General features: G+C 58.2%; 1 protein-coding gene across 2 annotated transcripts; it reads right to left on the reverse strand.

The window, feature by feature from the left end:
* Nucleotides 1-1,722: 1,722 nt before the first annotated feature.
* SLC6A17 (solute carrier family 6 member 17) lies at nucleotides 1,723-21,354 on the reverse strand. Of its 2 annotated transcripts, none has more exons than XM_075521465.1 (12): nucleotides 21,077-21,354; nucleotides 12,786-13,193; nucleotides 9,098-9,255; nucleotides 8,674-8,800; nucleotides 7,785-7,966; nucleotides 6,577-6,687; nucleotides 5,346-5,587; nucleotides 4,449-4,641; nucleotides 3,885-4,077; nucleotides 3,534-3,693; nucleotides 2,809-2,971; nucleotides 1,723-2,598 (listed from the first exon to the last, which is right to left on the reverse strand). In XM_075521465.1, exons 2-12 carry the CDS (start codon nucleotides 13,069-13,071, stop codon nucleotides 2,230-2,232), a joined length of 2,184 nt encoding a protein of 727 aa, XP_075377580.1. In that variant the 5' UTR covers nucleotides 13,072-13,193; nucleotides 21,077-21,354; the 3' UTR covers nucleotides 1,723-2,229. The 2 variants fall into 2 exon arrangements, with proteins under 2 accessions (XP_075377580.1, XP_075377581.1); XM_075521466.1 differs by lacking the exon at nucleotides 21,077-21,354 and adding an exon at nucleotides 13,850-13,936.
* Between the last annotated feature and the right edge of the window lie 5,206 nt (nucleotides 21,355-26,560).

Raw genomic sequence — 26,560 nt, forward strand, 5'->3', positions numbered from 1 at the left:
TTTTCTCATCCTCTGTTTTGCTGGTTGGGTGGAGGAAACTGGGGACAGAGGGAGAAATAAGAGATGGGAGGGGACATCTTGCCTAGTGATGGGGAAGCGCCACGGGTTTTGTGCTTCTCCCATTTGGAGATGATGCGGTGGGGATATTTCTATGTCCCTCTGCACGGACAGGGGAAGGAGAAAGACAGCGGAGGGGATGGTGAAGGGGGGACAAGAGCGTGGCTGATCCTGACCACGCGGGGCCGGTGCTTCTCAGAGCCACCAAACACCAAGTGCTTTGTTACAGTCCATGCCTCCGTTTCCCCCCTGGAAAAGTGGCTAGCGAAGGGCCTGGGCTAATTGTCCAGGAAGAGTCTCCAGGTCACCAGCCAAGCCCATGGAGAAGGACTATAAATAAAGGATCACAACCCACAAGAGAAACATCATTGTGGGGGACCTCCTGGCCCCAGGGAGAAGTCAAGGATGTAGCGAAGGGACCAGGTATTTTCTGCCTTCGCCTCCCAGCCAAAAGGAGAATCAAGGTGGAAGAAAACCCATTGATAGGAAAGCAAAGAAGAGAAGTGCTCGTGGGCAAGCACCCACAAACTTGGCCTTCAGACCGGCTTGAAATACCATCATGCATGATCTAAGCCCAGCAGAACCAAGGATGAGGAGCTCCCTTGGCTTCTGGAGGCCGTAGCAACGTGCTGAGAGGGAAAGAGGCTGCAAGCAGGCTGCTGCACCCTTGTCCCCATGGGGAAAGGAGGAAGATGCCACGTGATACTGATACCCTTGACAGAAATGCTCAGCTACATGTAGGATTCAGGGAAACAACCTTCAGTCCCAGGGAGAGAGACTCTGAGCTGGGAGATCCCAACCTTTCCTGGATAGCATGGGGAGAAACAACATAAGGTCACATTAATCTGGTCCACAGATAACATGGTTGGGCACGATAGAGGCCCCTGGGCTCTAACAAGGGCTCACCAGCCTGGATCAAGGGCTAGCAGGGACACTGGGACCTGGCACTGCTGCTGCTCAGCAGACCCCAGCTGTCCCCAAGAGCTGGTTACCCCCATCCAAAGGCTGGTGAGCCCATGGAGATGCAATGGGAGGCCTTGCAGACCCCCTGGCTCGAAGCTATGAGAAATGAGGACCTATGTCCAGAGAGAGTCACTGCCCAGCTCACCTCAGCTGGTGGGTGCAAGGGAGGTAAGTCAGGGGGTGGTTTCCTGAGAGCTAAACCAGAACGGTGGTAGGACTGGATGCCCCACAGCTTCTCTGCTTGTCCCTCTGGGACGTCTAAAGAGAGTGGCAAGAGGAGACGATCACCAGGCCAGGGATTTTGGTTCAGTGGAGCATCCCACATGTCAGGAGTAATTCCCGGAGAGCACTCCTGACCCCCATCACGGTAACCCTATCCAGACCCCACACACGCTCACACATCCAAATCACCCTCACTTCAGAGGTCCTTCTGCCACTCAGCACGACAACTGCCTAACCACGGAGCATGCTGACCACTTCATCCCACGGACGTGACATCTCCGTGTCTCAGAACCACCTACAGATGCTGTCTCCATGCTGGTGGTAACAAAACAGATACCAAGGATCCACCATCCACCGTCTCACACATTGCAACGTCTCAGCCAGCCCCACGCTGCTCCCTGCCAACCCTGGTCAAAATCTGGGGGTTATTTGGGTGTGTCCACAGCTATAAAAACCTACAGGAGATACAACAACAACAACGGTGACAACAGCAGCACCTTTTTGTGCTATGAACATCGATGGTTAATTGTGCTCGTTGGAATAAGGCCATGACTCCTCCCGGCTAAAGGACAACAGACGGGGAGGGAAGAGCGCTGGGTCACAGGAGGAAGCGTGGTTGGCTTTCCACCTGACGCCAGGTCCTTTTTCCAACCATCAGCTGCTTAGAAAAGAGAGATTCTTTGCTTCAGATTTGAGCTGCGTGAGAGCAACTCTCGGAAAGATACTGCAGCGTCTCTTGTTCCTCCTCCCTTCCCCGAAGGCAAGCCCGGGGGATCCTGCCTTTCAGCCGAAGGTTGTCGGAGGAGTCCTGCCCCTCCCGCAATCCCTTCTTCCCGATGTCATCTTAGAAATGGCTGCTTTTGGTTACGATTTTTAGAGGGGTTTCTTCTTCATCTTCCTTATTAATTAATTTTCCTGTTGCCTGGACAGCCAGGATCCACTCCCCAGTGACCTCCTCTCCCGGTGGGGGTGGTCGGCAGGCAGCCATCACAGTTCGGATTCAGGGGTGCTGGCCAGTAGGTACCCACTCCCGTATCGTCCGTTGGGGGCACTGCTCATTTCCATGGGGGAGTTGCTCCCGGGACCCAGGTAGGAACGGTGCGTGGGCATGGGGGATGGGGTCTCGCTGGGCACTTTGCTCAGGATGAAGCGGGTCTCATCATTGTCTTCCAAATTGGAGATGTCCTTCATCATCCGGCCCTTCTTGTAGGTGACAGAGAGGGCGTTGGAGCCATCTGACACGAGGTGGAACTGCCGAAGGATGAAGACCAGAGGCAGAGGGAGGGACGCCAGGATGATCAGAGAGATGAGGATAGCCATGGCCCAGGTTGGGTAGAAAAGGAACTTTTCTGCAGCCTGGAAGAGACAGATATTAGTGTCAAGGGGCTGTTACAGCAAAGGCGATGCACACCAGGTACAACGTCTCCTAAGTGCTAGGCAATTCCAGCTGCCTCCTGCCAGACTTCATCCTCAGGGGCTGAGCAGGGTGGGCTGCAGCTCTCAGCTGCCCCCAGCTCAGCCGGGCCCTGGGGTGGAGGTGGCCGCGGGGAAGGGAGCTGTGCTCACCTCCTCTCTGATCCATGCACTGTAGCCCGGGGGGCTGACTCCCAGCTGGATGATGCTGGCGGTCATGAGCACAGCCATGCAGATGGGAGAGACGTACTTCCAGGTGTAGTAGTAGAACTGATAGGGCCGGAAACCCAGCATTTCCGTCAGCTCCTGCATGAACCTGCCGAGAAGAAGAGATAGAACCATGCCGTTCCCCACCTTCAAGTGAGAAACACCCTCCCAGGAACCCCCGTTGTAAATTATGCTCAAGGTAGAGCCTGAAGAAGAACCCAGCTGATCCAGGCAAGCATCTCAGTGTCCCTCAAGCCTGTAGGACTGGTTGGGAACCTCCTAAGGAAAAGGTCATTTGAGCATTAACCAGAGCATCCTTTGCCCTGGCCAACTTATCAACGACAAGAACAGGCACTGGGGGGAACAAGGTCTCCTTCCAGAAGGACCTGGAAACCTCATACAAAAGGGTAATCACAAGTGACAGAGCACCACAACCAACAGTAGATACCCACTAGAAGGACCAGCTCCTGGGGCTGGGTTACACCTAGGACAGGGCAAGAGGATCAAGGTGAACCGAGTTCCTGCCTCTATAAGGTAGCTGCCCCTGGGGCATTTGCTCCATCGGAGCTGGCCTCCTGGGGAAAAAGTCATAGGACAAAGAGCTGGAAGGAAGGGGTTTTTTAGCCAGGAGTTACAGCGCAGTTATTCTTTTTGTTGTACAAATGCCTTACTTCTTGGTGCCGTAAATCCAGGCCACAGCGATGTTCTCCAGGATGACCACGACTGTGAGCGGCAGCGTGGCTGAATAATCGTCAAACATGGTGACAAAGTAATTTCCAGAGCGCTGCACAAAGATCAGTCCCACCACGAAGGCGAAGATGCAGCAACCAACTGCGGGGAGCAAAGGGGCACGGTCAGCAGAGCATCCCAAGGGGAAGCAAAGCCTCCACCACAAGGTCCATTCCCTGCATTAGCAGGGCCCAGTACATGTCCACTATGTCCACACCCTTCTGGAGTGACTGCCCAGGGCAATGGGGACCCTCCACCCCTTCCCCAGGAGGTTGCAGGAGAAAAGACCTCACCTGTGAACACTTCCTTCCGCACCTTGAAGGTGTCGATGATGGGCGTAGTGATGCCTGACATGGTCCCGATCATGCTCCCCAAGCCCAGGTTTATCAGCATCAGGAAGAACATGACGGACCAAAACGGTGAGGCTGGGAAGTGGGTCATGGCTTCTGTGAAGGCAATGAAGGCCAGGCCAGTTCCTTGCACCGACTGTTCATGGGGAGAGAGGACCAAAAGATGAGAAGAAACATATCAGGGACACAGCCTGCCAGCCCCTGCATGCCTCGGGTCTCTCTCACTGAACTACTCTTCAAGGAAAGAAAAATCCAGTCTGGTACCCTAGCCTGGAAGCGGTGACGACCCTGCTAGACTTGCCACGGGCAGACCTTTCCCCCACCCCAGGAAGGACCACTGTGTGCTGGGGAAGACCACAGGGACAGGGAATCCCCATCCCTGGAGGGTCTCTAAAAATAGTTTTTCCAGATCCATGTGCCAGGAGCGACACAAGTAGAGCAGCTCCTACCAGGGAGAGGCAATGGGGTAGGTGACCTCCCGGTCCTACTAGGAGTGCCACCAGGTACCTTGTCGAGTTCGTCCTCCAACAGGCAGGCATCCAAGCCCAGTTCTTTGAAGTGCCCCTCTTTCACTGTCATGATCACCCTGTACATCTCATTGTAGTCTTTGGCGGTGAGGTGGGAGAAGTTCACGTGGGGTGGGATGAGGTCATGGCTCAGCACGTTGGTGTTCAGGTAGCCCAAGATCTTCTCAGCGTTCCTAAGGGAGAGCAGAGCCTGGTCACCCAGAGTTGTCCCCTTCCTCCCAGCGTGGAGGACAGGGCCTGACCATGCAAGCCCTTTGTCCCCGGCACGATGAACCTCCCTGCGTCGCGTTACCCAGGTCTCAGTCAGAGGACCTCTTTGCAATTTCCCAAGGTGTAAGTAAACATTTTATTAGGCCACATGACAGAGGATGCAGATGGGGGCCCACCAGGGAATGGGCTCTCTGCGCTTCCTTCTCAGGTTTACGTCCTGCTCTGGGACTCCACACTGCACAGCCTGGATTTTTATGGAAGCAGCTCACTGTCTAAAGATAACACTAGGTGCACAAATCCACCTTCCTCCAGCTGCTTCTAGGGTACAGCACAGCAGCTCCCTTAACCTTGCAGACAAGTGGACCCTACGATGAGTGAAAACTGGGGGAAACCCGGGTGATGTGACTAGACACGTTGGATTTACCCTCAATTTGCAGACTAAGAGCCCATCTTAGGGCTGGATTTTAGGTTGGAGGAGCTGAATACCCAACTCACTCAACTACAGTGGGACATCTCAGGAGATCCAGGTCTTGACCATCAGGAACCTGGGTCCACCAAAACACAGTATCACCCAGCTCCAGAGCACTTACTCTATTGCCTCTAGACCCACCACAACCAGCAGTAGCAAAGACCTGCCCACCCCAAACAGAGAGAAAACAAATCTTACTCCACCACACATTTCTCATTCATGATGTTGGCCTTGAAGCCCAGCACAGCAAACACAACCAGAGTGGCCAGGACAGACGTGAAGAAGTTGATGAAGGAGACGAGTGTGGCATCAAAGTGGCAGTTGTTGTCCTGCTTGTTGTAGCTGGAGAAGGCGATGACTCCTCCGAAGCCCAAGCCCAAGGCGAAGAAAACCTGCGTAGCTGCCTCCCGCCACACCTGGGGGTCTAGCATCTTGTCCAGCTTGGAGGGGAGACAGAAGTTAGGTGGTTTGGTGGCCCCACAACTCATCCCGGTGGAGCCAGAGCTAAATTAAAAGGCTGCTGTGCCTGCAGCCTGGGCTGGTTTTGGAGCAGCCACGGGCATGCTTTGGTCTGCCACAATCAGGTCTTGCATTACCCAGCACTCATAGGTCCTTTTTCTCCTTCCCACAGAGGGGAATACTGAGGCATGGAGAAGGGCAGGTGAAGAATTGACCTGACCATGTCTCTGGGTGCTCCATCTGCCCCAGAGCCCAAGCTGGGTGCCCAATCTCCCAGTGCAAAGCCCTACAGCTTCCCAGTGGACCATCCAGCTGCCCTGGGGGTCTGGCATCCCCGTCCCCCCACCCAAGGGGGCCACACGCCGCCCAGCAATGGTTCTCCATCCTCCCCCGGCCATCTCCTGCCTCCGGAGCGCCTGGAGCACTTGAAATCAAACGTCTTGGCTGGTGGGTTTGTTTAACCTCCTGTTTCCCCAACCACATCCCGCCTCTCCTGCGAGCCAGAGCCGCAGGCTGGAGGCCTCTGAGAATAATTCATCAAGAGATCATAATTAATATCTTTTAAAAGCCTCGTCGGCTGAGCTGATTCATCTACGTCTCTGCTTAATTAATTAAGTAGCTGGTTAATTAATGGATGCATACCACCAGCCAGCATCTTCCCATGACGTTTTTAAATACATCGCCTCGGGCACGCCCACGTCCCCACCCTGGCGCCTGGGCACCTAAAGGTGACGGGAGCGATGCTAAGGCTCAAAGCAGCTCCAGGGTGGTGAGTCTGCGAGGCTCTCGGCTGTCCTGGCCATACCCCATATTTAGGGTGCTGCTGGCACCATGTGGTGATATATCGGGATCTCCGAGGTAGTTTGGGGTTGGTACTCTGGGTTTTGGAGTGGGGAACATCCGGGAAAATGGGGTGTGACCAGCCGGGAGGAGAACCTGCTTGGAGTCTGCTGGGCTTGGAGACTCTTACCTTGGGTGTGAACATGTGCATGATCCCATCCACCGCCCCGCGCAGCAGAAGTCCCCGCACCAAGAAGCAAACCAGCACCACGTAGGGGAAGAGCGAGCTGAAGTACATCACCTAGGGCAAGAGGGATGCAACACGGGCACAATCGCGCCTACTGCCCGCTGAGCTCGGCCGCCTCCCCACCCAACCCAAGGACAGCTCAACAGGGGTGAGAAGGGAGGGTTACCCTCCCCAAAACGAGCTCTGCTCCTCAGGCGGTGCAGGATGCTACCAGTGCTGGAGCTCAGGTGGATTTGCAAAGTGCTTGGACAGACTTAAGAGAGAAAATCTGGTGGGGCCGCTGAATGCGAGGATGCTGGTGTTGGCTCAGAAAATCCCTGAAACACAAACTGCTGGTGCCCGGGGGAGCCCGAGGGACGGACAGCTCTGCACCCCCACCCCATCCCCTTCCCCAGCATCTGCCAAGGGCTGCAGGCAGCCCCAGCTGGTTCCTGGCACAGGGCGTGCTTCCAGTGCCCCGATCAGCAGATGGGGCTTCATCCCGGGCAGAGGAGACCTGCTGCCATGGCCCTGCTCCTGCAGCTCGCTCCCTGCTCTCGGGTGGGCAGGGGTCTCATCGCCCTCTGCTACCTGCTAACACACCACATGTTTTGCAGAGCGCATCTGGAGACAGGGATGTTCAGGTGTCCCAGGATACCATGGCCTTCTGCATCTGACCCCACTGCTTACACAGCCTCGCCTGAAGCGTCAGCAGCCTCTGCAAGCTAACGGCATCCCTCTCCCAAAGCTTTCCCTTCCTCCCTGCCCTGCTTCTCCCGCGCAGAGTCTCAGTGCTCCCCCCGTGAAGGGGAGCTCAGGTCTCATTTCTGTATCCTACGAGCACCCATCGGGACGGTGTGCATCAGGCGATCGGACGGTTGACAGCCCCCGAATGGAGGGGTCGGGCAGGTGATTTGGCTAACCTGATGTGGCTGAGCCCTGGGCCATCGCTGCAGGTGTCAGCTGGACTAAACCTCTTCCCTACACCCTCTTGTGGTCTTATTCTGGATCCTCCCAGAGATGGCCCCAACTCTGGAGTGGGTGTGAGCATCCGCCAGGGGACACGGCATCCTCCAGCCACCCCAGATCAGGGCAGGAGAGCATGGTCCAGGCAGGAGGTTTCTGCCTCAAGGACAGACCCCAGCCAGGCTCAGGTGGCCACCGACACCCACCTTCCCCGAGGACTGGATGCCTTTGATCATGGCCAAGCCAACAAGGCTCCAGGCCACCAGCAGACACAGGGTCATCTTCCAGTTGAGCCCTCCGCTCTCCGAGATGGAGTTGGAGATGTCCAGGGCCTCCCGGTACCAGAAGTAGGTGGTGGCCGAGCTCCTCTCGCATTCGGTCTCCACAGCTGCAACCGAGCAGAGGCAGGAAAGCGTGAGGGGGCTGGGGGAGAGGCACCCACCGTCTCTTAGGGGATGAACGTCAATTAATGTCAAAGACCTGCCGGAGCCAGCCAGGGAAGGCAGGCACTCCTGGAAACTAAGGGACAGGAATTAATGGGGCTCATTTTTAGCAGGAAAAAGAAGAGACAGGGCATAAAGCCATTGTCAGGTGAAAATAAGATGTTAAATACAGGGAGAGACATTTGCATTTGCTATAAAACCTCCCAGAGTGTCCCAAGGAGATGCTCAGACGCTATTAAACACCATTAGCTCCATCAGTGTCTCAGTTGGGCGCTGATGGAGCAGCCAGGTGAGCCCTGCCTGGCTCTCGCTGCCTCCCTTCGTGGTCCTGGGTCAGATCCTGGCCCCGAGCACCAAGGCAGCCTGGAGACCCAAGCTCCAGATCCCCAAACTGGCATCAAATCCCATCATTGGGGACAGACCCCAAGGGGAGAGCAGGGGAGAGACTCGTCCAACCCAAGGGAAACATCTCCACGTGATCAAGGCAGCTGGACCGGAGAGGACCCAGTGCCCCAGCAGACACCTCAACCTTTGGTGTCCCCAACCTGTGGTAGCTACAGATGTTGGGGGTCCCCAGTGTCCCACAGCCCCCCTTCCCTGGGAACTGTTCCCTCCCGGCCGAGCCCCCCCCGTGCCAGCAGCCGTCCCTTACTGGCCACGGAGCCGTTTTTCACAATGGGGCACTCGCTCCAGGGAAGAGGGTACTGGAAGGACTTAAAGAAGTAAAAGATGCTCCAGCCGATGATGACGTTGTAATAGAGACCGACAAAAAAACAGACCTGGGGGGAGGAAGGAGGACATGGTATTAAATCACAGGGCAGTGACACTGTCCCCGACACACCTCCGGCTGGGCAGGGACCCGGGGGGGGAGCAGGGGTCAGGGGATGGGCCCATTCCCACCCAGCCCTAAACCCACAGGTGGAGCTGGAAAAACTCCCCTTGACCTCTCAAACCTCCGCACGGGGCACTTCGAGGTTTGCTTCCAGGCCACCGCCCCCCCCCCCCCCTTCACAGCTTGCAAAGCTGTCCCACAGACCCCGGGGGGGGGGTCTGAGGGGACCCATGGGTGCACTCACGAGGCAGCTGGCGTAGCCGATGCCCCCCAGGCGAGGACAGATGTAATTCCAGACGCCGATGCTTCCCCGGCGGATCCTCTGCCCCACTGCCAGCTCCAGGAAGAAGAGGGGGAGCCCAATGATGATGAGCAGGACCAGGTATGGGACCAGGTAGGCACCTGGCAGAGGAGAGAAAGCTCACCGTGGACCCCTCTCTGCCTGCTGTCGCGCAGCCAAGGACGGACGGACAGGGATGGACAGGCAGGGCAGAGCTGGGACAGGCTCTGCCTGGTCCATCGGTTCGTTTGCAATGGATCTGGGAATGCAGATCAGTGCTTGGGCAGCAGAGAAGACAGTCACGGAGAGGAGCACGCACGCACGCGTGGAAGGGAAGGGTGCAACATCCCCTGCCAGTGCGGGTACCCATGGGATAGACCCCAACACACCTAAAGGCTCGCCGCGTCCGTACGGGACGTCACCCTACATGCAAGGGGACACCTCTGTAAGCCGACCCGTGGGGACACGCACACGTTCGCAGGAGCCCTCCTGTTCACCCAGGTCCTGCCTGCACACGCGTGTCCGGGCACAGCCGAGCCCCCTGCGCTGACACGCACCCCCACGGACACCCCGCGTCCCCGGCAGCAGCAGCCACCGCACCGCGTGCCGCCTGGCACGGAGCAAGGTCCTGAGGTAGGGGTAGAAACGGCTCAAATTAGAAACTCGGTTAATCTCTGCCTAATTGAGGAGGCCGAAGAGAAATTAGCAGTTCCTGAAGCATAACCAAATGACCGTAAAGGATGCGATGACTCACGCTGCAGCGCCCGGCTGATGAATTACTCCAACCTCCTGCCAAGGGCTGAGGAACGGGCTCGGGAGCATGTGGCTCGCTCCCGCGGGGCGGCAGGCGATCCAAAGGCACACACCGGAGCCCGGTTGCTTTGGGCAAATTCCCAGCTGGATTTACGCCCCGGTGACAGCCACCACCCCCCGGGCCCAGGCAGGACCTGCGGCAGCTGACGCTGCTCCGAGCGGCAGCGCTGCAAAGCGGTTCAGCCCGCAATAGTGTCACGAGCCGAGCGCCCCGGCAGCGGGCTGGGGATTGATGTGTTAGAAACGCAGGTGGGGAGATAAATCAAGATGCAGTGGCCCAGGGTGATTAGGAGGATGAAAGGAGAGGCAGAGAGCAGGGCAGAGCCGGAGCCCGGCGTAATTCGGGAAGGACTACGAGCATCCCATCTCTGCATCCCATCCTGGGCATCCACATCTCAACCTGCGGACGGACGGAGATGAGACAGATGGACAGATTCAGATGCAAATTTGTCCAATATTGGAGATTTTCTCCCTGCGATCTCTGGAAAGATGGGCACCAGCTCATGCCCATGCATCACCATGCTCGGCAGCACCGGTGTGGAAGCGCGACGGGCAGCGCTGCCAGCCCGCGCCGGCTCCCGGCACACCGAGTCCTGGAAATTTGGCTCCAGCCCATCTTGCTACCAGCACGCAGCCATTCTCCGCCGCAGACACCCGCTTGGGGAGCAGGAGAGAAAGCAGCAGCTGCCACCACATCCCGGGGCTGCTCCGCACGCCCAGAAGCAGTCCGCCCATCGCTCCCCAGCTCCCACATCCGTCTGTCTGGCACCGGCCTCAGAGCCCGGTGGGAACCCCAGCCGGGGGCCAAGAGGGTTAAACATGGTGGGAAGAAAAGGCAGAAAATCGGTGTCTGCCCCATGGGACAGGGGAGATGACGCCACTTGGCCAAAAGAAAAAGTGCAGGAAAGCTCAGAAATCTGCTGCTCAAGCCAGTCCCCAGCTCCGTGCCTCAGTTTCCCCATCTGTAAAATGGGAGCAATGGTTGGGGCAGCTTGTAAAGCCTTTTTTGAGAGCTGCTGCAGGAAGATGTTATACAACAGCAAGGAGCTCCTAAAACCAGCTGCGTGTCCCGGTCCCTGCCTGGCTCAGTGCCGCCGTGTCCCACCGCAGGATGGGGCCGAGCCGCCGGCTTCAAACCCAGCACGCCCATCTCCTCTGCCGCAGCGGGTCTCGGGGCTGTCGTAGGTTCAATTCCCCGTCCCCGCTTCACATCCCATCTGGCCTTTTGTCTAAAAGCACTTGCTTAATGCTCCCCACATACAGACAGCAAATTCAGCCCTGGATTTGCTAGGGAATACACCAGGATGAATCCCAGCCTGCGAACACAAGTGGCTCCTCCTGTTACCCAGCACCTGAGACAGCCGAGGCTAAAGCCCCACAAACTTACAGGACAGCAGAGACCTCAGCATAAGCTCAGAAATTTTCATTCGTTGCACTAATTGCAGTTAGTTATCGACTGCTGTGCCAGCGGGGAAACTGAGGCACGGCTGGGTTAAGTGCTTACAGAGAAGCGGGACTCTGCATCTACAGCCTGTGGGTCTCAGCTGGTTCCCAATCTCATTTAATCGGGAAAACCTGCTTGGAAGTCAGAGGCCAGATGCGGAGAGCTGCGTAATGAAGCCAGCAGGGCCATAACGATCTATCCCAGCCCTGAATTTACCCCAGGCTCTGCCCCCGACCTCCTCCGGGCCAGGCAGACAACCCTCTCCGCTGCATCCGATGCGCACGCGCACCGGCACGTGCAGCGCAGCTAACGCAGGCGTTTGAGCCCCGCGACGCCTGCGGACGCTTCCTGCGACCCAAGACCACGCCGAGGCCCCCCCCCCATCGGCTTCGCACCGCGGCGAACGCACCGCGCAAAGCCCTGCTGCACCGAAACCGAGCCTCGCCTGGACCCAAACTAGGGCACCGGGAGCTAAGCGTGCCAGCGGCCGGGGAGATGCTGGGATGCAGGAGCCGGCGGCGGCGTGCTCCGTGCCAGGCGGGAAGGGAAGGCGACGGGGGTGCGAGCAGCCCCGGGGTGGGAAGTGCTGACTGCACAGGTCTTCATTTGGGAGAATGACTCATTGTGAAGATGACACCAGAGATGTTTTAATTATTGAGCGCGCTGCAGGCGTGCCAGCTCCGGGGCCGGGGGCATGCCGAATGATGCAGCGCCGGGAGCAAGGGAGGGCAGAGGAGAGGGGAAAGCTGGGCTGATCCTGGCTTTGTTCAGTGCCGCTCGGCAGGGGCTGCTCCCCATCGCCGCCAAGGTCAGTGCTGCGGAGGAGAGGCCTCGAGGGCTGCGTTCGGATTCATGATGAGTAACTCGCCCTCTCATCAGTGTCATGAAGGGTGTCGGGTCTCAGCACAGCCGGAAGAGACCCGGCCCTCCGGGAGAGGAAGCCTTCCTCCTGGAAGCCCAAGGAGGGGGCATGGGGTGGGATGGGAGGATGGGCTGGTTGAGACAAGGATTTGGGAAGGGGCTGGAGCCTACACAACACGGCTTCAGGACCTAGGGAAGTGGAAGGGCTCTCCTTCCCCCCCCCCCCCGCCAGTTTCCAAATTGCCCCAGCAGGAATTGGGGGCTGCAGCGAGAAATCCTGGCTCCTGGCCTGGGATTTGCCTTGACTTCGGAGCAGGCAGGCGGAGACCCTTTAGGAAGAGGCTGTCCTGGAGGTTCTGCATCTCTGCACCGATGCACGCACAGCGGCGAGCAGCTCCTGGCTGCCCCTTCCCTCCTTCACAGCCCAAATAACCCCCGTCCTGCCCCGGGATCCCCCCGCCGACGTGCCGCGAGGCAGGATTGGGCCATACCCCCTTTCCCAAGGGCTGAGCCCGTCCCTGCCCCATCTCTCACCTCCTCCGTTCTTCTGGCAAAGGTAGGGGAAGCGCCAGACGTTGCCCAGCCCCACGGAGTAGCCGATCTGCGCCAGGATGTACTGCAGCTTGCTGTTCCACGCTGGCCGGTTCTCCGCATCCAGCTCCTCCTCTCCATCCTTCTGCTTGTCCCAGGTCTCCCCCGTCATGTTGAGGACACTGCGTTTGTAGTCCACGGGCTCTTCGTGGGCCAGCAAGTCGGCCACCGACTCGGTGACATGCTCGCTGCTGTGCTCCCGCTGCGTCACCTTGCTGTTCTTCGGCATCGGGACGGCTCCGCGCGGCCCCGGGGGGCGGGATGGGGCGAGGGGAGAAGACGAGTGTCCCACAGGGAACGGCACTCGTGTGAGCTACAGCTCAGGCCTCACCTCCTCTTCATCAGCAGAACCTGGGTGGGGAAGGGGCCAACAGAGGATGAGTGAGCTTTGCCTTACCCCAAGGGTGTCCCGGTGCCGGTGGGAGCGGCAGCGCCAAGGGGGAGAAGGGTCTGCGTCACCCCATGCCTGGGGGACCTCCCTCTGGGCTGGGGGATGCTAAGGGCCCCCTTCTCCATGAATGATGGACCAGGAGCAACCCCCTGGTTCAACATTCATGGAGAAAACCTTCCTGTGACCCACAGGAGGGAATTTCCCTGGGCTGCAGGGGACAGCGACAAGCGATGGAGCTGGTCGCATCGCCGTGACCCCTCTTTTATCCTCTAACCACCCTCTTCCCAGGCCAGCAGCACTGGAACCACGTCCAGCGCCAGCCAGGGCTCTGCCCTCCCTGCCCCGCTCCCGGCCCCTCAGCAGAGCCCGGGCTCAGCCCCACAACGGCTCAGAAGCGCTGGGGGGACAGTGACAAACGCCCGGGCTATCTCTCCATCCCTGGACATCATCAGGAGTGACTTAAAAGCCTGGGAGCCTGCAGCTAAATCTTCCCAGGCGGCTTTACAACAGATAACGGCTGCAAAACAGCGGCAGCCGAGGCAAAGCCATCAATCATCCCGTCCCCTCCACCTTGCCAGCCTTCATCGTGGGCCAGCTTGGCCGGGGAGAGCCACACCAGTCCCACGGCATCCGTGTGGTTACACCAGTTACACCAGTTTGCCCCCGCTGCCTCATTCCCAACGCCAATGGCGCCAGATCCCACGGGTGCGGGGCCGGGATGGGTGCAGGCAGGGTAATTTTGGACCCGTGGAAGGGAGCGTGGGTTCACCGCCGGCACGGCGATGAGTGGGTATGCATGGCGGGTCGCGTTTGCAAACAGGCGGCTGCGTGTTCGCACCAGGGACTCCTCCAGCTGCGAGAGCAATCCTGCACGGAGGCTTTTCGGGGGTGCCCACAACCCGGCTCAGCCCTGCAGTGCTCCCCCCACCTCGAAAAGCTTGGGGGCATCAGGGAAATCCACTCTGCTGGGCTGGGGCTCCCCAGCTCGGGAAAGCACCGTGTCCCTCCTTGCCATACTGGGAGAACTGGGGTTGAACTGACAGCTCCCGTCCCAGCTGGGACCGTGGAGTTTTACCAGCTGGGGAGAAGGCACGGAAAACCCACAAGAAACCCCACATCTTGCCAAAATGACTCTCCCAAAGGGCCACGCTTGCTTCTTTTCTCCATCCCTGCTTCCCAGGGGACACCAGCCTGGTCACCAACCCCTGGAAGAGCGACGGTGCCATGCCCGAGGGTCTGTCCCACCCCAGCCTGGCGCAGCGTCGTCTCTCCCTCGCCCTGGAGGCTTTCTCCTTCGGTTCGAAGCTCGTACAAGACCCAGGTGGCAGCTTACAGGCGAGGCTGCACAAACACCAGCGCAGCCCTTGGGGCAGCCAAGCCTCGGTGCGGGTGGCCGGTCTCTACCAGAACAGACGATACAGGATGGGCGACGCGGGATGGACCTCCCGCTGTCCCCCCTAGGCGAGCAGAAGGAAAACTCTCTCACGTTATTCCAGAGCCATCCCCAGCTCCTCTTTCCTTTGGACAAACATCCATCTTTGTCACCCAAGCAAAGCCCACAATCCCAAACCTTTCCAGAGCGGCGGGTTCAGCCCGGGCACCAAAGCCCGTCCCCACCCATCGCGCCGAGGTCCCGACCCGGGAGGGAAGCAAAGCGTCGGCAGCAGGAAACCTCACCCTCCCTCCCCTCACCTCGCTGGTTTTTCACCCCTGAAGAAAGTTCCCCGTTTGCCAGGCCCTGTTCCTATTAAAAAAGCTATTTTCGGCTGTCGGCTGCATCCGTTGCCAGGCAACCCTGTCGGCTCCACATCTTTCCTGGATCCGGCTCCTCCGGAGAAGCCGTTTGAATCATTCTTTCAAGCCTGGCCCAGCAATGTTTAATTTCCTAACAAGGGTTCATTCACGTAAACCGCTCATGGCTCGATCGTGGCAATTACCGGCACGTGGCTGCCCGGGGCTGGAGCAGCCTCAGCCGGGATGGGGACGGGCGGGGAGGGAAGGGCCTCATCCAGCAGCCAGGAAATCACGGGGATTTGCATCGATTTTGGACCGGGCTCTGTACAGATTAGCGCAGACCTGGTTGAATCACCCGCGAGTCGTTTGCTGCTCCCTGTCTACTCAGCAGCCGCTTCAGCTCCTTCTGAGCCAGGGTGACTCAGACCTTCGGGAGGACTCGGCCTCGGGGGCTGAAGTCTCTCTGTATATTAGGGACAGAGCCTGGAAGACCTAGGGTCTGCTGGCCGAGCCCCCGGAGCTCAGTGCCCCATGGCGAGGGCACCCAAACTGCTCTCCGGGGACAGCTCAACCCCTTGGAGCAACGCCCGGGAGGTGCCCAGCTCCAGGGAAGGTGGTGTTGACCCCATGGCGCTGGCCTGGCTCAGGACAGACCCCACAGCATCTCTCTGGATCTCTACCTCTCCCCCCCCTCAGTTTAGGTCCCCCCCAGTGTCACCCTTAGGAGCTGAGAGGCAGCAGGACACAGCGGTCCTTGAGGAGCAGGTTTCTTCGAGCACCTGCAAAGCCCCAGAGGCTCTCAGCTCCTTGGAGGATGCTCAAGACAGCGACATTCCCAAAGGATTTGGGCATCAAAAGGGGATCTTTTAATCTTTGGCTGCTCTCTTGGGGTTGGGGCAAGAGCTTTCTAGGCATTGGGGCGAGACAGCACCAGAGGATGAGATGAGGCTGAAGGAGCAGAGGTACAAGTCTTCTTCCCCATGGGAGATGCACCCACATTGAACGAGCGCAGGGGAAAACCATGGTAGAGGTCCCAATCTTGATCCCGGCATGGCTCCGTCGCTGTGTCCCCAGGGCTTGCTTGGGGAGGTCCTGCTGCCTCCCAGATGGCTCAGCCCCAGCCTGGCGATGGTGGTGTTGCCTGGAGAAGATCCAGGCCTGAAGGAGAGGGGACCATTCCTGCCAGCAGTGCCATGAGCGTACCCAGCCTTTGCCGTTCACATCCCTGCCGGTAGCGTGAGATGAGCCCAGCCAGCACCAGCGCAAAGCCACCGAGCCACGTGGCACAGGGACCCGATCCAGGGAACAGTGGGGTCGACGGGGCCCTTCCTATTAATTTCCTCAGGATTGTGCATCAGCCCCAAGGTCTGCACCCCTCAAATTGGAAACCACAGTCCAAATCCTTCCGAGAAAGCTATTTCCACCCATTTCTTTGATTGAAAAGGGAATTTAGTCAAAATTTCATCTGCCAAAAATAATAACTACCCTGTGAGAAAGACGAGGCAGATCAGCTGACAACCAGGAGCTTTCAGGGCTGGAGAGAGATAGAAAACCCTTGGCACTGACAGATGGAGATTCAGCTTGTTTACTTAGCACTCATGACCTTAATTTTCTTAAATGTGCATTTTTTCTTTCTCTTTAGAAGACAGATTAGGGTCTTTCAGAGCCCACGGCTTGTAATAACCTCCCTCGCGCTGCCAGACCAGGGGTGCCTTTGCACCAACCACCTTTCCCAGGTAAAACTCGTGTTGATGCCTCCCACGTGGGTGCGTGGAGGGGGACCGTGGATTTTCCCACAGCAGGACCAGGGAAAGGACCGGTTTGTACTGGGGTCGGTGCCGGCGTCTCTAGAGATCACTTGAGAGTGGCCAACAACATCCCGCGGGGCGTTACGAGGGGAGGCGTTGGGGAAAGCATCGCTGGGTTGTCCCTGGGGATAACTTACCTCCTGCATCTCCCACCGCTCGGTGTCCCTAGGTATCTCCTTGAATGGGATTCCCACTTTCCTGGTCCCCAGTGGGTGCCTTCACGTCTCACCCCTTGCAGGACCCTGTGCAAAGCAACCACCATCCCCTGAGCCCCGCACCAGACTCGCGGGCTGAGCCCGGGGCTCCTGCTCGCACCAAGTGACAATCCCCCACCCTGCCCAGGTGACACGGGGTGGCCTCAGCCGCCGTATCCCTTTGCACTGACAGCTCAGGAGCCACCGCTGCAGCGGGTCGAAGGCGCGTGGCAAGGGTTTGCCACGGTACAAGCTGGATTCACCCCACCCAGGGAAGGGACAGAGACTCAGAAGTCCTGCGTTGCTACACGCAGGGGGTTTAATCCCTGCCCGGAGGCTCCCACTGATCACAGCTGGAGCCAGAAACACCCACTGGGGAAAAGCTGCTACGTGGGATGAGTGAAGACCTCCAGGAGCCGAGGGCACCGCGTCCCCCGGCCCAGCCCTGCCAGCAGCATCACGAGTGGTTCGGCGCGGGAGGGATGCTCCGAGCCGCGTGCCCTGCCTCGGCCTGTCCTTGCTTTCTCAGGAAGGCGGCTGGGGAGCAATAAAGCAGGCTGGAAACGTGTCAGCAAAGCTTTCAGCCAGGCCTGGGCGCGCAGGTGGGGAGGAGATGGGGATTTACAGCAGCCTCCGAGGAGAGCAGCCACCAGCAGCAAACACGCTCTGGGGCTGAAGGACGGGCACGGGGGGAGATTCCTCCTCTCCTGTGTCCAAATTCTATACCTACACCCTGTTTGGGTCCATAAAGGGGAAACTGAGGCAGGAAAAAAAACCACAGGCTGAGGTTGGGTGAATTCAAAATTAAGGTTTAAACCATGGGGACTGTCTGCTGGGCCCTCCCTACCCCACCACCTCTCCTCCTTCAGCTGCGACCCCGTTGCACTCAGCTTCCAGGCAAACCCCCAGCAGCTCCTAAGGAGAGGGGAAAGAGCTGCTCCTGGCAGAGCATTCAGCTCCCCGGCCCCGGGAAGGTCCGGCTCGCTCCATCAAGGTCACAGAGCCGGGAAGGGAGGGAAGAGCAAAGGGGCAGAGGCACGGAGGGATTTCAGGAGGGGGAAGGCCGCTCTCGGGTTCAGGCTGGGAGACCCGAGCATCACTTTGCAGCTCCCCATCCTCCCCGACGTGCACGGGGCTAGGGAAACCTTGCACCCAGGGCCGGGCTGTTTGGTGCAGATGGGGAGACCGAAGCAGGGAGGGGAAGGGACGGATCCAAGGTCACCCAGGAAGACGGAAAGCCCGGGAAGGAGAGGCAGAGGGAAGGAACAAGCATCCTTCCCGTCGTCCCTCTGTACGCTGCAAAACCAAGCGGCAAAGGGAAGGAGCCCTGGATGCACATCCCAGCTTGGAGACCAAACCATGAGAAAACCGGCTCCAGGCCCTACCTGCTGCTCCCCGCCGTCAGGAGCGCCTCTGCGATGGGAGCGGGATCGCCCTCGCAGAGCGGGTCCTTCGGGAGGTATCCCACCTTCGGGAGGTATCCCACCCTTACAAGCTGCAAGAAATCAAGGGCAGGACCCTCCCAGCAGCATCCAAACTCCACTTCAAAGCCCTGAGAAGAGATTTTTGCCCAACGCAGAAGCATTGCAGCTCTGGTCCCCCCAGCCCTGCCCCAAGGACCTTCCCGCAGCCTCTGTCATGCAAACCCTTCCATGAGCCAAGGCCAGTCCAAGATGCCTCCATCTTAAATCTATTCACTGCTGGGGCTTGCTCCATGGGGAAGGTTTTTGCCATGTGGGCTCATTAGGGCTGCTCCCTCTCTCCCCTTCTTTAAACGATCCCCGTTAATTAGCACCAGGTTCTCAGGGCCCTGCGGAGGTGACACGCCGTGACTCAGTCCCAGCAGCCGAGCTGCAGCCCGGTGCGCTCCCTCCCTTACACCCGCGTGCGGAGAGGCACAAACTTTGGACAGGGACGGCGTGAGCAGATGGGAGAGCACGGGGTGCCGAGCACAAGGGCACCCACAAGAAGCTTTACTGGAAACCAAGCTCCCGGCCCCGGCGTGGGGTTGAGAGCAGCGCAGCGGCACGCACCCGGCGTTTCCCCGCCGGAGGTGCTGGAGATGCTCTGCGCCGTGTCCTTCCCGTGCAAACGCTCAGGCCTGCTTTAGCATCATGACACAGGAGCGGTTCACATTCGCTGATGAATCAGAGCTGCCTCCGCTTCTGTCTTACACCTACCTAAGTCGCTTTCGCCAGCAAAAGCGCCCAGATGTTATAAATAACCCCCAGCTCCTATAAAGGCAGGCAGAGGTGGGGCTACCCCAGCCACCGCCACCCGCTCCACCCCAGAGGTGGGTGCATTTCCCACCGCCCCCAGCTCGGGTTTTTTATGCCCCATGGCAGGTTGTGACATTACAGCGACTCTTTTCTTTACTAGGTGCCAAAAAACCTTGGGAAAGGGCAGTTTTGCTGATGGGCCATGAGACAGACACAACAGCACCGGAGGAGGGGAAGCGTTGGCACTTGGGTTTGTCACGAAGTGTATGAGCCCATTGATTCATCGAATTTGGTCTCCTTTCGTCCCTCATTTAGTATCATGAAAACATACATCAGCTGCAATAGCGTGACACCGCATCAAAGCCAACCGTCATACGATTCCTTCAGGGCTCTCTTTGATTCACCAGATGATCTTTTTCCAGTGAGATCTCAGCGATCCCTCTTAACTCACCCACTCCAGCTGCAGGTTAGTGACTGAACCCCAAACCAGTCCGGGTTTATCCTAAAAGGCAGCAAGCGGGCAGCATCCAAATCCCGCCGCAAGCTCTGCTCTTCCCTATTGTAATTCATGAAGCTGCTGCTACGTTTGTAAACAAACCAGTCCAAAAGCAACCCCGGGTGGGCTAAGATCAGAGCCTCTCCTCCCAGGGCAATGGTTTCGTCTGGCCGTGCGTAGGTCAGCATCTGATCTAGGGTAAATTTGATCCTCGTGACTCCGGCTTGGCTCTGATATAACTCCAGATTCCCTGCCCTGAGCAAGCCTGGAGTAGCAGTGGAGTCACTCCAGATTTAAACCAAACCCTTTTATTCCTATTGATTTCAGAGGAGCCGTCTTCAATTTATCCCAGAGGACAGCTCAGACCCACATTTTATTTCCCTCCCAAGCAGCTGAGCTGCAGTCAAACCACCATCCACGTTCCTTGACCTAGTCCCGACACCTCTAGAGAGATATTCGCAAGAAACTCTACGCCCTGCCGAGAATAGCTCGGCTGCCGTGGCATTTCAGGTTTTTTCCTACCAAGACCAGAATTAGTTGCATCAGCTCCTGATGGATTCAAACCTCAGGTGCCCCAGACACAAGGCACGATCCGAGAAGCAGAAGGATTTCACCTTCTGGGTCCTTTACAAAGAGCTGGGGCCAGATTTCTCAGCCGGTCTAAGCCCCCCGTCCCCAGAGCGATACAAATCTGCACCTGGCCGAGGTGCCAGCCCGAAACACGCACCTTTGGGCACATCCAGCGATGCAATAAATGCACAGAGGGGAATAAGGATTCCCCACACCCAATATTGAGAATTGCATGAAACCAGGACCCCAAGCCCCTTTTTTTCTGCCTCAAAACGAGCCACCCACATTCAGGGAGCAGCGTTAAAAAAAAAAAAAAGGGGGTGGAGGGGAATAAACCCCCAACACTTCAGGGGCCAGGAAGGAAATATTCAATGCAGCCAAATGCTTTCTCCTCTCTCAATGTTATTGTCAAGGTCAACCTGGAAGCTGCGTTTCTACCCATCCCCAGGCAGCGGCTCGGAGGGGATAAGCCCCCCACCAAGCCGAGCCGGGCAGCCAGTGCCACCCCCCCGACGCTACCCCCAGCCTCTCCGGGGTGGCTTAAGCCATTTGCTGTCTCTAAAGGTCCCCCCCAACCCTCGATGCCACCACCCTTAGGGCCACGCCTGATGCCTCCAGACTTCCGTCTCCCCCCTCATCATCCCCCCCCCACCCCCAGTTTAGCCCTGAGCACCTTCCCCCCCCCCCCCCCCCAAAAAAAAATAAAAGGCCCCGACAGCAGCGGTGGGGAGGGGGCAAACAAAGCAGGCAGCACCCGATGGGGGGGGGGGGGACCCCCAGGAGCGGGACCCCGGGGCGGGGGGGCGAGGGGAGCAGCCTTACCTGGGCGCTGCGGCGGCTCCCGGGGAGGGTGCAACGGCCCCGTTCGCGGGAGAAATTGACCAGGTCCCGGGAGAAATTGACCAGGTTCCCCCCGCCCCGCTGCCGGGGGGGGGACGAGACCGGGCGGCGGCGGGGCCGAGGGGCAGCTACCGGTGCCGCACGGAACCGGGCAGCCGCCGGGAAAGCGGCATCAGCAGCAGCCGCCGCCGCTGCCTCCGCACCCCGCGGCGGAGAAGCTGCGCGGTACCGGTGGCTGCGCGCCCGGCGGCCGCTTTCCTTCCCCCCCCGCCCCGCTCCCCGCCAGCGCTCGGCGGATGCGCGCAGGGCTCGGCCCGGCCCCGCTCCCCTTCGCCGGAGGGGAGGTAACTCCGCTCGGCTCCGAAAAAAGAAGAGGGAAAAGCAATAAGAAAAAAAAAATTAAAAAAAAAAAATAATAAGGGACACGCAGCCCCTGACGCAGGCTTGAGTCACCAGGGCTGCACGTCAAAGCTGGGGTGCCGGGCCACCACCCCCCCCCCACCTCTCCGAGGGGGGCTTTTGCATTAAAAAAAAATAGCAGCGAGTCCTGGTGGAAGGGGTGGGTTCAGCTTTGCCCACCCTGGTGCTGTGGGGAAAGGCAAAACCCCCTTTATAACACCCGCCCTGGCCCAAAAGAGCAGCCCCGGAGGTGCCCTCCTGGCCGCTGCTGCGGCTTTGCCCTGGGGAAGGGGAGTGCTTGGGGGGGGGGGGGGGGGTGAGATTTGGTCACCCCTCTCCTCCAAGGATAACTTGATATATCAGAGGAGTCGCTTTGTCTCAGACCAGACAGGGACAAAGGGAGGCAGGAGGAGCAGCCGGGAGCCAAATTCTGCTCCCTGTAATTTGGGTGTAAATCTGGAGCCTGCCCTTTGAAGGCAGCGATGCTCAGGGCTGGCCCGAAGCCCGGTGACACTCAGGGACCCCAGACCCAGCGCTGGGCTCAGAGGACACCCTGTCTCCAGCCACACCAGTTCCCTCTCATGCCAAAGCTGAGCCTAGGAGCAGCACGGGCAGGAGCAAGGCTGAGCTAGGGGTGTAAGCCAGCTTTGGAGGATGAGGTACTTGCATTTATTAACCCACCTTTAATGCCAGTGGTGAAATTTTGCAGGCAAAAGGGTCCCGCTCCCCATCCCGACAGGACACAGTGGGATACAGTGGCACCAGGTATTTTATCAGGAGGAAGGCAGAAATACACGTGCACAAACAGCTCTTCAGGGCAGGCAAACCCCAAAGCCAGCTACTTAGGCTTAATTTATCACAGCCACTTAGTCTGCTTCGAGGCAATAACTGCGGTGTGGGTAGCAGAGAGCCCAGGCACACCTGTAGAGATCAGCCCTCCCCTTTTATTCAGTGCTGCCGAGTCCTGCCCTCAGAAAACACCTAATTGGGTTAATCAGGAAAGCCAGAGGGCTGTTAGGTTCGTTTACTGGTGGGGAAAAGGAGTTTTCAAAGGAGTTCTTTGCTGCTTCAGCACCTGATAGAAATTATTAAGGTTTCTGGGTCCTGAAAACCCAAATTCAGCCCATCCAAACCCCAGCAGTGTAGCCTGAACACATTTCTCCAACCAGTGTGTTACTGGTGCTGGGGATACTGGTACCAGTATCCAGCTCCTGCGAGAAACCCTGACGGGAGGAAAAACACCTTTGGGACAAACCCCGGAGGATTCAGACCTCCAGCCCCAAACCACGCTCCTTCCAGCTCCCGCATCTCAACGTTTATGCACATTTCTGGCCTTTGGACCCGTTTCCCTTTCCAGTCTATTAGGCACAAAATGATCAATTCTCCCAGGTACTTGGGAGCTCAGCCAGCACCTGCACCGAGATCCAGCGCCCGAGCGCGAGAGCGACGGTCGTAACTCTCCCTGCTGTCCCCCCGGGAGAAATGAGGCCACACTCCATTAAATCTGTGCCTTTACCCATCCCGGCAGGGGTAAGGCAGCTCGACACGGCACTTGAAGGGGAAGAGGCGCGTCGTGCTCGTGATTTACTACCGTGCAAAATCCTCAGTGTCTGCTCAGCTTATTGCCACGTCTCCGTGCATCTCACGGGGGCTGATGGACCTTGGCAGGGGCGGGGGGAGTTTGAGGCTGATGCAAACCAGCCTGGAAGAGTCGGGGTGCGGGTCAAAGCCTGCCAGGGGCTCCTCTGGTTTGCAGTCAGCCTTCGTGACCTCCCCAAAGACTTGATGCTTTCTGCGTTTTAAACGTGGCATCTTGTAGCAGTCCTTCCCGTGGATCACGCTTTCTGGTTGATAGGAGAAGCCAACATGGAGGGCAAGGATGCAATGCCCAGGCTGGGAAGGGAAGGTGAGACTTGGAGCCATCGCAGCCGGGACATCAATGGGGTCCCTTGCTCCCTCCTATGGGGACATGCAGGGGACAGGCAATGGCAGGTATTAATGAGCAGGGAAGAGAGAAACGTGGCCCGCAGCACGTCACCTCTGCGGGGACACTCCCTTCTCCACTCCCACACCCAGGGGCCCAAATGCAGTCAGGGGTCTGGGACAAAGCCACGGGGGAGAGGGGCCAGGAGACATCACGGGGTGGGGAGGAGCGTCTCCTTCCATAAAATTCAACCCCATGCAGGGCTGGTGTGAGACGGACTCTCCCCCGGCTGCAAGGTGACGGCCACCCCCGTGCAGAGCAGCATCAGGCTCGTCACATGCACTGGGAAGAGCCCAGCGATGGGAGAAAGGCCCTGCTGTCTGCAAGCGTGAGAAAAACTTCCTAATTTCCAAAGATGGAGATTTTTTTATTGCATCGCAGCTCTGTCTCCATGGGGAGGTGGGTATGAGCTTGGGAGGGCTGGGGAAGGGGAGCTGCAGAGCCCGTGGCTGCAAATGCTGGCAGCATAAAGCTCTCTGCACACCCCGAGATGAGACAAAAGGAGATCGGGTGATCTTATTACGGGGGTCTTAAGCAAAGGGAAATCAAGCAACCTTATTAAGAGGGGCTGAACCAGCCATTCAGCTCCCCTGCTCCTGCACATCTCAGCGGGGAGCAGGGATGAGCCTACTCGAGCCGTGGAGGGAGCGGGTCCTGGGTCACGGGTGACTCGATGACACCTTGAGGTGTCATAAATCCTCCCCTGAGGATTTAAAGATCTCCCTGTGGCTGGCCACGCATCACCGAAGAGCGTTGCCGGTTGGTAAACTGAGGCACAGAAGGATCCCCAGCTGTATCAGAGCTAAAAAAAAGACCAGACAAGGCTGGATCTGGGCTCTGCTGTGGACGTGCACGCTCAGGACTGAAATGTCAGGTTATAGCCCAGGCTGTCACGCTGCAGACGGTGCCAGCGATCGGTGCAGAAGATGCCACGGGCAGATGCAAGAAGCTCTGGCTACGGCTACCTTTGGCTGAGGCTGATCCAGAGGCTCAGGCTCAAAAAAAAAAAAAATACCCCAAACCCAGAGAGCCCAGTACTTTTCCAACACCAGCCTGAGCAGCGGGAACAGTCTGGATTAAAGCAGAGCATGAGTAATGTCTCTCCTGGAAGAGCAGTACCCGGAGAGCCAGCAAAGGGCTGATAGCACGGTCGAAGATAGACGCATTTCCATAAACGCTGGAGCAGCAGCCTATAAATAACCGCCTGAATTTACCGCTGCTCTCATGTGACCCTGATCCCCGCATTTTCGGCTGCCATCTGTCACCATGGAAATGGCATCACAGGGCCACCAACCATTCATTCATAGGACTGGTTCAGGGGAGGGGGCCCGGAGCGGGGGAGGCATCGCCGAGGCTTTTTAAAGGATGAAAGTTGCAATTTGGGGAGGAAAAATACAGTGTGGAGGTTTAGAGGGAGCAGGTGAGGATGGAGCGGTCCTTCCCAGGAGGGATGCAGCAGAGCCTGCGTTTCCAAACGTGCTACAGCCAGGCAGGGGCATCCGGGCAGAGCTACGGGAAGGGAGGGACAGACGGAGAAGTCCGGATGGACAGAGAGCAGGGATGGACGGACACCTGCGGGGAGCACAGGGATGAATGAATCCCTCCCTGGTCAGCCCCCGGCAGTCTGGAGCATCACGAGGGTGCTGCCAGCACGGAGAGATGCGTTTACCACCCCATCTCCCCCCACACCCCTCCTGGCCGCAGGGACCACCTTCGTGCCCTGTGCCTTTAGGAGGAGATGGCCGCCTTATTGATTTACCTTATTGCCTCCTCCACTGCTGAAATGGCTCCTAAGCTCGGCTTTTCCCCCGCCAAAGCAGGGTGCGAACAGGGAGGGATTAACAGGACAGTGAGCACGGAGCTGTCGGTATGCTCAGAAGATGATTTTCCACCTAAGCTGTCAAGCCGACCTACATTCAAGTGATAATAATCGAAGGGGATAATGCCCTCCGGTTTCTAAATACGTATTTGCCTGCAAAACCAGGGCCTGTCACGGCTGATTCGAGGCCGGGTGCTGCTAACGCCGAGGGAAAGGAGCAGAGCCTGGGAAAGTAGAGCCCGGCCTGACTCAGAGCAGAGGAATTTCTGGCTCTTACGGAGCATTTTCCACCCAAGGATCCCATCTCACTGTGCCAGGCTGCTTCCCCATCCCGTGGGGTGAAGGGATGTGCCCAAGGGTACAGGTGAGGCAGTGGCACAGCCGGGATCCTGCCCAGGACCTTCCCCTTGGATTTGCCCTGCCCATCCCAGAGATGCCCCATCCTCATCATCACGAGGGGGAACAGGGACACCTTGGGCCGGTGACCGTGGAGCCCACGCAGACGTGGTGGCACTTCCAAGGGCTCCCAAACCTCCCGAGTCACCCAAAAGCAGGAGGACAACCCCGCAGGGCACTGTGTCCCCGGGAGAGGGACAAATGCCAGACAGCCCCAGCTGGAAACATCAAGAAACACGGGGAAAATGACCTTTAAAAGAAACATCTACCATTTATTAGTGATCTTAATGAAACCAGCCCCGGTGCCCCTCTGTGCACTCACCTGTTGGCTGTTTTTCTCCAGGGCTGCGAGGAGCAGGGACCGTCTATTTTTGGCTTGGAGATCACGTCTGAAAAACAAAAGGGTGGTTGGGAGGAGGCAATAAGCCGTGTCTGAGCGCAAGAAGAAAACCACACTGCTTCATTCAGCCCCGGGGGACAAGCATGCAGGGAATAAAGGGCACTCCGCACAATAGAAGGAAAAATAATAAACCCCAGCACAGGCGTAGGAATGAGAACCATGTCCCATCGCCCCTGGGCAAGGGCTCCTAGCAGCGGGACAACACGCTTTAAAGAGCTGCTGCTCCTGAGTTCTGGTCTTAATTTTCTTCACATGCCGAGCTGCCATCGGATCAGACGCGGCCGAGTCTGCTTTGTGCAACGAGGCGAATTCATGAGCGCTGGGGCTGGGTGGCACCACGCTGGCTCGGGCTGCCGTGGTGGAGCAGGCTCCATTTCCAGGTGATTTTGGTGGCCTGGATGGGTCTTTTTGGAGGGGCTTTGAGTGATCTCAGAGAGGGTTTCTTGAAGGCTTGGCCCGTGGCTTGGC

This window comes from Mycteria americana, chromosome 20, assembly GCF_035582795.1.
Source record: "Mycteria americana isolate JAX WOST 10 ecotype Jacksonville Zoo and Gardens chromosome 20, USCA_MyAme_1.0, whole genome shotgun sequence".
In the NCBI taxonomy this organism is placed as follows: Eukaryota; Metazoa; Chordata; class Aves; order Ciconiiformes; family Ciconiidae; genus Mycteria; species Mycteria americana.